Source organism: Zootoca vivipara, chromosome 16 (genome assembly GCF_963506605.1).
Source record: "Zootoca vivipara chromosome 16, rZooViv1.1, whole genome shotgun sequence".
NCBI lineage: Eukaryota > Metazoa > Chordata > Lepidosauria > Squamata > Lacertidae > Zootoca > Zootoca vivipara.
Window position 1 is genome coordinate 21,892,018 of NC_083291.1, and position 10,813 is coordinate 21,902,830.

Below are 10,813 nucleotides of genomic sequence, written 5' to 3' on the forward strand. Positions count from 1 at the left end.
TCTTAGAGACAGTGGACCGGCCCCCTGCTGAAAAAGTTTGCTGACCCCTGGTACAGAGGAACTAAAAGTCTCTTCTCATGTTGCTCTAATTCTGCCTGACTAAAATGCTTTTGTGTGTCTGCAAGAGACCCAAGGCATTTACATCAGTGGTGAGGTACCGTATATTCCGGCGTATAAGACTACTGGGCGTATAAGACGACCCCCAACTTTCCCAGTTAAAATATAGCAGGCATGTCCAACAGGTAGATCGTGATCTACCAGTAGATCACTGGACGTCTGTGGTAGATCACTGGTAAATCACTGGCTCCCCCCAAAGAACCTCAACAGATTTGGCTCCCCTAAAAAAAGCTCATTTTTTTGCCCTGCACCTCCCCAAAATGGGGCTTTACTCCTCCCTAAAATAAGCTCAACAACTTTGACCTGAACCCCTAAAAAACGGGAGTAGATCACTGCCAGTTTTTAACTCTGTGAGTAGATCCCAGTCTCTTGGGAGTTGGCCACCCCTGAAATATAGAGTTTGGGATATACTCGCCATATAAGAAATACGACCCAGCGTATAAGACGACCCCCGACTTTTGAGAAGATTTTCCTGGGTTTAAAAGTAGTCTTATACGCAGGAATATACAGTATATGGTGAAGAGAGAAGGGAATACTTTGTGTATGTGTGATGTGCATTGTGAGAGAAAGTGTATAGAAAATGGGCAGAGTTGCTGACCCACAACTCCCATAATCCATGGTCATTGCCCATGCTTTCTAGGTCTGATGGGAGTTCAGCAAAATCTGGAAAGCCAAAGGTTTTCATAAATGAGGCATACACTATGTATTCTGTTCGTTCGTCCCCGGCATTGAGCAAACTTCCCTCTGTACATGGAAGACCCATTCATCTCTCATGGCAAATAGCCACTGAGAGACTTATCCTCCATTTATTTGTCTATTCCAGATTTGAAGCTCTCTTAAGTGTCTTATCACCAGCAGACAGGATCATGAGATTGGCACTCGATTCAAGTTCAAAGCACACACTTTCCCTCAAAGAATTCTGGATATGGTAGTTTAATTTCCAGCAAACCTTAACAGAATTCCTATTGAGGGAAAGCATGTGCATCACATGTGCTTCAAATCATCTGTACGAGGGATTGGCAAACTAAGGCCTGGGGGCCAGATGCGGCCCCCGCAGCTTGTAAATCCAACCCGCGGACCCTGCTGCCCGCTCAGCCCTGCAGCCAATCTGAAGCCTCGCCTCCTGTGTGCTGAGGTAAACCCAAGAGTAGAGAAGAGTTTTGGATTTGATATCCCGCTTTATCACTACCCTAAGGAGTCTCAAAGCGGCTAACATTCTCCTTTCCCTTCCTCCCCCACAACAAACACTCTGAGGTGAGTGGGGCTGAGAGACTTCAAAGAAGTATGACTAGCCCAAGGTCACCCAGTAGCTGCATGTGGAGGAGCGGAGACGCGAACCCGGTTCCCCAGATTACGAGTCTCCTGCTCTTAACCACTACACCACACTGGCTCTCACCAGCGCGGCCATGCACAGAGAGGGGAGCAGGCGGCAGGTCTCGGCCGCGCCATGGGCATCATGACGGGCGCATCGCGGGGCTTCAGCCGGAGCTTAGTGTGCCTGCTGTCCCCATGCCTGGCGCCCGGCTCAGCGCTGCTGCTGCTGGTGCGCTCGGCGGCAGCACTGGAGCAGCTGCAGGGCAAGCTGCACGCCACCTGCCTTGCGCTCCGCCTGCGCGGCTGCCTGCTAACCTGGCCTCAGACGATGGGCCACAGCGCGTGGTGCACGCCACCTGGGAGCTCCGTGGGGACGGCCTGATGGAACGGCTGCTCCTCGTCAACACCAGTGAGCGGGCGGCGTCCGAGACGTGCTCCTGAGCGCGTGCAGAGTGCGTTCCTCCTCCAGGTCCAGAGCAGCTGCGGGACCGGCTTGCAGGGTATTTATATTTTTCAAAATGTAGTCCCCCCCCCAAGTTCTGAGGGACAGTGGACCAGCCCCGATGAAAAAATTTGCTGACCCGATGTATACACAGCTTAGTATCCAGGCTTGGACGGCTGGCAGTTTCCTCTTCTATCTAGCAGTTTAAGAAGGAGAGACCTACAGTAGGCCTGATTTGACCCCAAACACTCCCTGATTATTGCTCTGTAGCACCTGGCACAGGGAATCCCAAAAGCTGCCCAGTTTTCTTTTGTACAGGAAAGCAACCCCATAAAGTAGACTGCCTAGATATCCTAAATCAGGCCGAGGCAAAGGGGGGGGGGTTAAAATCACCAGAAAGCAGAGGGATGAAAAGGCTGCTTGGCAGGCAGACAAGCCATCCATGTGATGCGAAACACACCAGAGCTCTGGCAGTGGGCTGGTAAAAGTCAAGATAACTGATGGGGGGACAGCAAGTAATATCAGCAAACAGACAGCTGGACACAGCTACAGAACAGTGGCAACACCCCAGAGATGTTTCTTTGAAGGGGAACCAAAATATTTAGGCAGCCACTGAGCTTGGGAATACACAGTACTCTTTTAAGGTGGTCCGGTGGTAAATCCAGGGTTGCCTGCCTTGCACACATTGTTGTCCCCACCCCAATGGCTGCTGTTCAGACCTACAGAATCTGCTTGACCAGGTAGAATTTGGAAGAGAAAACTTGAGCCCGCCAACTCAGAGTTCAGGGATTGCTCACCTTTTAGGCCTGTGGACCCATTTGGGTTTTTTAAGAGAGTGCTGTGTGGATGTAATCACCGCTAATCATTGATGCCCCCCTCCCCTCCCAAGGGATGCGGGTGGCGCTGTGGGTTAAACCACAGAGCCTAGGGCTTGCCGATCGCAAGGTCGGCAGTTCAAATCCCCGTGACGGGGTGAGCTCCCGTTGCTTGGTCCCTGCTCCTGCCAACCTAGCAGTTCGAAAGCTTGTCAAAGTGCAAGTAGATAAATAGGTACTGCTCCGGTGGGAAGGTAAACGGGGTTTCCGTGTGCTGCTCTGGTTCGCCAGAAGCGGCTTAGCCATGCTGGCCGCATGACCTGGAAGCTGTATGCCAGCTCCCTCAGCCAATAAAGCAGGATGAGTGCCGCAACCCCAGAGTCGGTCACAACTGGACCTAATGGTCAGGGATCCCTTTACCTTTACCTTACCCCTCCCAAGAGAGACAGAAAAAACACAGCACAGACATTTCGGTTTTTTTCCAAAGGATCTCTATAAAATCCAGTTGTATTAATCTCAGCCTTGGAAAGCACACAGAAGTAAAAGGGAAAGAACATCATTCTTCCAACCTCTTCCTTTAGCTCTATGTACTGTTAAAGGGAGAAAAAGGTAGCCACTCTCATCATTTAATGACCGGAGGGGGGGGGGGACTCAGAAGCTTCATGGTGCATCCATAGGCTTGAGATGTCAATATGCATTGGCTCAAACACTGATTTTACACTGGGTTTACTTTACAACCTGTATAGTTTTTTTAAAGAATTATTTTCTTAATCAGAAAACCCACCTTTCCAATTACATGATGGAGGCAAATTACAGCAATCTATGAATTTCCAACATTCATGTATTTTCAGTGTGGCAGCAACGTACATGAACGTTTCGTAATTATCACGCACTTTCCCAGAAATGTCACTGGAAAAAACATATGCAAATAAGTAGAATGATTAATGGCTATCTAAACCTTATAAACTAGTATCCACTAAAAAATTAAACTAGTATCCACATGTATAAGGGAATGCTCATTAAAAATTGCACCTAAATAGCATTGCACAGCAGTGCAGAATTCTAGAACAACATCTAGAGATCTTATATAGGGAGATCACTAAAATATGTAAAAGTGATATTGTAACGACCCACCCAAACTTACTTTGTTAAATCTCTGGGGTGGTTATGGGTGCAATTTGTGTACTTTTATATTCTACTCCTTCAATCACTTTTTATTTTATTTGGATGAGGAGGCATTGCCTCCCCCCCCAACTCACGAGCAAATATCATGTGAGGAAAAGGTTAGATCCCCTCACCATGCTTTTTTAAAAACCTGCATGTAAGATGCTGAGTCACATTTAACGTCACCTGTAGTTAGGCCTTTAGTATCTCGATGACAGAATACTGCTTTGGAGCCCCACAATAACCCTCTCCGATCTTCCGGAGCAAATATGGGGTGCATGTGTAACAAAGAAATTTAACTTCTTGCCAAAGGCGATGGGGATGGGCTGGAAATGACAGACCACATAAAAACAACTTATTAAAGATCTATTTTTCTGTACACTTTGCTTCTACCTCATCAATACAAACTTTACATATTGCCAGTAATATGGCAATTTCTATATACATGTGAAGATACAAAACAAAAACATAACTCAGCACAACAGAGGCAGACTAACGCCTCTCTGCTCGCCCTTGGGAGAAGGTTGCTTTGCTTTTACTAGGAAATTAAGGCTGCGGTGCTTCCTAGAAATGCAAAAAAAAAAAAAAAAAGGTTCTGGAAAACTTTTCATAAGACACATGGCTCACACAACCCTCCCCAGAGTGAAAGGCAACATCCCTAAGAGAAGAGGATTTGACAGGGCAAATAAAAAAGGACACAGCGGTGGGGTCCATGATTCCCCCTAAGAAACGACACATCACTCTCTCTGGACGTTTCTTATTTGAACTGCTTGTCGATCAGAGTCCCTTTCCCTTTGGCCTTCTTGCCTCCCAGCTCGGCCAGTTCCTGCAGCCGCCTCTTGCAAGCGCCCTTCCTCCGCAGCTGCGTCTGGATCACCCGCGCGTTCTGCGCGTACGAATCGGCCACTTCCCTCGCCTGGATCTCCTCCTCCTCCTCGTCGACGGTGGAGACGGTGACCGAGCCGCACTTGCCCATGTCCTTCGTCCGGCGGGTCACCATCACTTTCTCGGGAGGAGGCTGCGGCGGCTGCTGCTGTTGCTTCTGGGCCCAACCCTGCCCGAACTCGACCAGGGCGCCGTCGGCGACGAAGGTGGCCGGCGCGCCGTCGGGCTGGTGCCGGTAGAAGAGGAGCAGCCCGCACTGCGCGCACTTCTTCCTGCACTGCCGCTCGACGCCGCCTCCGTCCCGGCGGAGATAGGCGCACTCGCGCTCGTCCTCGGTGTTGCAGAGCTTGTAGACGTGCTTGGCGGCGTCGATCACCCGCGCCCGGTCCCGGGGCCTCATGGGCAGCTTCTCCAGCGGGCAGTCCAACACCAGCACCATCTGCCCGCACAGGCAGTAATAGACGTGCAAGGGCTTCTCGCCCTCGCCGTACTCCTCGCGGTCGCGCGTATCCGAGCAAGCCAAGGAGCGGGACACCACTTTGGGCATGGCGGAAAGAGGACCAAGCCGGCTAGGAAGGAAGGAAGGAAGGAAGCCCCTCCTTCTCGGATAAATGCAAAATGCTGTCACGCTTTGCACTTCCGACGTAGCTGCCTGGATGCGCCGCTTGCAGCAACGCGCGGACTGGCGCAGAGCGAGGAGACGCTTCGCGCAGCTGTTTAACAAACAGCTGGATGGAGCGCCTCCCTCTCCTTTAAAAGGGGTGGGGCCAGATTGAAAAGGATGTTCAAAATAACCTTTGTAAAAAAACAACCACCCAGAAGCTTTTCTTTTGGGAATTATAGTACCAGAACTACCTAAATTGTATAGAAAATTATTTATGACTGCATAATGCTGCTTGCCCCAAAGGGGAAAGAAGCAGAAGTCCCAGGGAAGGAAGAATGGATACAAAAACGTATGGAATACGCAGGAATGGCGAAACTTTCCGGAATAATAAGAAATTATATATATATATATATATATATATATATATATATATATATATATATATATATAAAAGGATGGAAATGGTTTATGGAATATTTACAGCTGAATTGCAAACAGATAAAAACATTGGCAGGGTTTATCGTAATAACCTGCAGTTTCATAAGAGTATATAGTTAAAGTAGGCGATTAAATGAGCAAAAATTAAATGAATTTGGATATGCAGAAGATATTAAAAAAAGAAAGTTTAAGGAAATGCATAAAGAGAGGGAAGGAAGTCAAACTTTGAAATGTTACCGTAAATTGATTGTAAAGCTAATGAAATGTATAAACTTGAAAGTGTAAATAAAAACATAAATTAAAAAATAAATGGGGTGGGGCAAGAGGAGAAGGGTGTCATGAGCTGTGTGTTTAGGTAGGTGGGGGGGAGAGGTAAATAGGTGGGGGAATATTAAGAGGAGGGGGGGTTAGTCAGATGTGGGCTAAAGGCAAAGGGGTAGGAGGGGTCTCAAGTGAAGCGAGCAGGTCCGCAACCCTTAGTATACATTTTAGGGAAACAAAAGCACCAGGTGTACCCCGGGTGTGTTTTCAGAGCCATCCTTTTCAGATACGAAGACGCTGAGAGTATATTGCCAGATTAATATTTGAACATGCTGTAACACAGTGTGACTCGTAACCATCTGAAAACCAAGCCTTATGAGGAACGGATGAGGGAATTGAGTATGTTTAGCCTGGTAAAGAGGAGACAGAGAGGAGAGATGATAGCCTCTTCAAATATCTCAAAGGCTGTCACATGGAAGATGGAGCAAGTTTGCTTTCTCCTGCCCTGGAGGGGAGGACCTGAACCAACGGATTTAAGTTTTACAAGAATGAAGACTAAACATCAGGAAGAACTTTCTTGACAGTAAGAGCTTTCGACAGTGGAATGAACTCCCTCAGGAGGTGGTGGACTCTCCTTCCTTGGAGGTTTTTAAGCAGAGTTTGGATGGCCATCTGCCATGGATGATCTGCAGGGACTAGATGACTCTCAGGGTCCCTTGCAACTCTACAGTTCTGATTCTACCAAATGTACATGCATAGATCTCTTGTGCTGAACCCAATGGGACTTGAGTGTCTCAATCTGGTTGGACCTTCATTTTGTTTTTGATTTCAGTGCAGTGCACAGGTTACAGCACTGAGAATTGTCAGGCGAAGCTCTTAATTTAGCACAGCTGAGTCGCTTTCCTCTGGTTTCTTTCCTGCCTTGTCCAGTTTGCAGGTTAGTGCCGCTGCATGTTTACCCCAGAGAGCAAGGGCCATTGACATAAGTGGGGCTTACTTCTGAGTAAAGCGTGCCCTGGGGCGCAACCTCCAAGTTCTGCCTTTCTGCTGGTGTCTAGTCAGAAGTAAAGAAAAGGCAAGCAAGACACTGAGAAGTTCCTGCCTCTGACTTGCCAGATTTAGGCCGCAGTCCTGTGTACACAGTTTCCCGGGAGTAAGCTCCCTTGAATTCAGTGGACTTTACTTTTAAGTAGACTTTTATAGGGTTGTGCTGTTAAACACCCAGTTTAAGAGTCATTTGTGGTTATTGAATTACTTCATTTCTTCTCTGGAGGTGGGGCAGGGGTGCACCTCTGGACCTGTCCAGAAGAGGGCAACCAAAATGGTCAAAGGCCTGGAAACGATGCCTTATGAGGAACGGCTTAGGGAGCTGGGTATGTTTAGCCTGGAGAAGAGAAGGTTAAGGGGTGATATGATAGCCATGTTCAAATATATGAAAGGATGTCATATGGAGGAGGGAGAAAGATTGTTTTCTGCTGCTCCAGAGAAGCGGACACGGAGCAATGGATTCAAACTACAAGAAAGAAGATTCCACCTAAACATTAGGAAGAACTTCCTGACAGTAAGAGCTGTTCGGCAGTGGAATTTGCTACCAAGGGGTGTGGTGGAGTCTCGTTCTTTGGAGGTCTTTAAGCAGAGGCTTGACAGGCATATGTCAAGAATGCTTTGATGGTGTTTCCTGCTTGGCAGGGGGTTGGACTGGATACCTCCAGGAACAGTGCACCTCCCTTTGGGGGGAATATTACTGGTACAAAAACAGAAAAAAAGTTTAAATAAAATAAAATAAGATGGCCCTTGTGGTCTCTTCCAACTCTATGATTCTATGATCTACTCTCATGGGCTTTTTAATATGCAGGTCCCAATTCATATTCATGCTACAAAGTATGTTGGACACAAGGCATGAATGTTTCTACTATGTGCATATGTGAACCTGCTATTTGGTACACCTTTTGATCACGTGGTTTTGTCAGTCCCCCGTGCATCTGCGGCTTTAGGAGAGGCTGAGTCACAAAACAAACACTGGCATTTAGCTTGTGCAAAGCGAAGCTATGGAACCCGTTGCCACAAGAAAAATGCCATGGCAAAGAACTGGCCATTTTCAAAAATGGATTAGATATTGGTAGAAAGTGATGGGAAAGATCAGAAATCAGGAAAACCAAGTATTTTTAAAAGACTGGAATAACTTTCTAACGTATTTTGAGAGATCACTGTAAACCATTGAAATCATTGGCAGGAATACAATGACACTTGTAATGTAACATGGATTTTGGATACTATGGTTATATAACAGATAGATTACAGTAAAAGATGCAAGAATAAAATTTAGAATTGGAACCCATGGAGGGAGGGAAGGAGGTCTCAAGGTTCGAAAGAACCCTTTAAAAAAGAATGTGTGCAAATGTTATGTTTATGATGTATAACTTTTATGTAAAACTAATAAAAGTTTATCATAAAAAATAGATATTGGTAGAAAGTGATATTGTTAATTGCCATCTGATTGTGCCAAGCTCTGCCTCCATTTTATAACTGGCTCCACCATTTTGTGATGGATGAGCCTCAGTAATTTTCAGCCATCTCAAGGAAGCCCTGTGTGTAAAAAGTTTGAGAACCCTTGTGCTAAAGCAGGGGTTCCAAAAAAATTTTTCTCGAGGACCCCTCATCGAGCCGCTATTGTGACAAGGACCCCCATTAATTCCTAATCCTAGAATTAAAAAGTGAGAGCCAAATTAAGAGTCTTTTTATATTTTATATTTATACGTTTTTTACAGTTACAACAGAGTACTCCATCAGTATACAGTTAGTTTTAATTTTCAGTTCTTAATGAGATTAACCACTTTTTAACCAACGGTCCATTTTTAACTACGCGAACTGTAGCTTCCGCGAAAAACAACGCTTTGTTTACAAACACTTCTGTTTTGCAAAGAGGCAGCGCGCGCCAGGGAGGAGGGAGGGGAATGGAGAAGACAGGGTACCTGCGCAGTAGCGCACAAATGAAGCCAACGCGCGCAAAGCATCTTGGGGAGGTGAACGTTAGTAGAATGCGCGCGCTGCCTCTTTGCAAAACAGTAGTGTTTGTAAAGCGCCACCTAACGGCATACAGCAGAACTACTAATTCTAGTTAGACTCTGCTCATGCAGGAAGCGGCCAAAACAAAAAATCTGTTATCATATGAAATATATTTAATATATTTTTTATTCTAATAGCATCTTGCGGACCCTTCTGGCATAGCTTGCGGACCCCTGGGGGTCCGCGGACCACCTGTTGGGAATCACTGTGCTAAAGGAATACACATTCTGCAAATATGTTGTTGTTGTTTAGTCGTTTAGTCGTGTCCGACTCTTCGTGACCCCATGGACCATAGCACGCCAGGCACTCCTGTCTTGCACTGCCTCCCGCAGTTTGGTCAAACTCATGTTCGTAGCTTCGAGAACACTGTCCAACCATCTCGTCCTCTGTCGTCCCCTTCTCCTAGTGCCCTCCATCTTTCCCAACATCAGGGTCTTTTCCAAGGATTCTTCTCTTCTCATGAGGTGGCCAAAGTATTGGAGCCTCAGCTTCACGATCTGTCCTTCCAGGGAGCACTCAGGGCTGATTTCCTTAAGAATGGATAGGTTTGATCTTCTAGCAGTCCATGGGACTCTCAAGAGTCTCCTCCAGCACCATAATTCAAAAGCATCAATTCTTCGACGATCAGCCTTCTTTATGGTCCAGCTCTCACTTCCATACATCACTACTGGGAAAACCATAGCTTTAACTATACGGACCTTTGTCGGCAAAGTGATGTCTCTGCTTTTTAAGATGCTGTCTAGGTTTGTCATTGCTTTTCTCCCAAGAAGCAGGCGTCTTTTAATTTCGTGACTGCTGTCACCATCTGCAGTGATCAAGGAGCCCAAGAAAGTAAAATCTCTCACTGCCTCCATTTCTTCCCCTTCTATTTGCCAGGAGGTGATGGGACCAGTGGCCATGATCTTGGTTTTTTTGATGTTGAGCTTCAGACCATATTTTGCGCTCTCCTCTTTCACCCTCATTAAAAGGTTCTTTAATTCCTCCTCGCTTTCTGCCATCAAGGTTGTGTCATCTGCATATCTGAGGTTGTTGATATTTCTTCCGGCAATCTTAATTCCGTCTTGGGATTCATCTAGTCCAGCCTTTCGCATGATGAATTCTGCATATAAGTTAAATAAGCAGGGAGACAATATACAACCTTGTCGTACTCCTTTCCCAATTTTGAACCAATCAGTTGTTCCATATCCAGTTCTAACTGTAGCTTCTTGTCCCACATAGAGATTTCTCAGGAGACAGATGAGGTGATCAGGCACTCCCATTTCTTTAAGAACTTGCCATAGTTTGCTGTGGTCGACACAGTCGAAGGCTTTTGCATAGTCAATGAAGCAGAAGTAGACGTTTTTCTGGAACTCTCTAGCTTTCTCCATAATCCAGCGCATGTTTGCTATTTGGTCTCTGGTTCCTCTGCCCTTTCGAAATCCAGCTTGCACTTCTGGGAGTTCTCGGTCCACATACTGCCTAAGCCTGCCTTGTAGAATTTTAAGCATATCCTTGCTAGCGTGTGAAATGAGCGCAATTGTGCGGTAGTTGGAGCATTCTTTGGCACTGCCCTTCTTTGGAATTGGGATGTAGACTGATCTTCTCCAATCCTCTGGCCATTGCTGAGTTTTCCAAACTTGCTGGCATATTGGGTGTAGCACCTTAACAGCATCATCTTTTAAAATTTTAAATAGTTCAGCTGGAATATCATCACTTCCACTGGCCTTG

At 46.4% G+C, this 10,813-nt stretch overlaps 1 protein-coding gene across 1 annotated transcript; it reads right to left on the bottom strand.

Moving 5' to 3' along the window:
• Nucleotides 1–2,994: 2,994 nt before the first annotated feature.
• Nucleotides 2,995–5,439, bottom strand: LOC118097854 (STING ER exit protein-like). The gene has a single exon (XM_035141124.2). The coding sequence runs from the start codon at nucleotides 5,282–5,284 to the stop codon at nucleotides 4,610–4,612; it is 675 nt and encodes a 224-aa protein (XP_034997015.1). The 5' UTR covers nucleotides 5,285–5,439; the 3' UTR covers nucleotides 2,995–4,609.
• Between the last annotated feature and the right edge of the window lie 5,374 nt (nucleotides 5,440–10,813).

Coding starts and splice junctions, on each gene's coding strand:
- LOC118097854 (XM_035141124.2), bottom strand. CDS start 5,284: ATGCCCAAAGTGGTGTCCCGCTCCTTGGCTTGCTCGGATACGCGCGAC.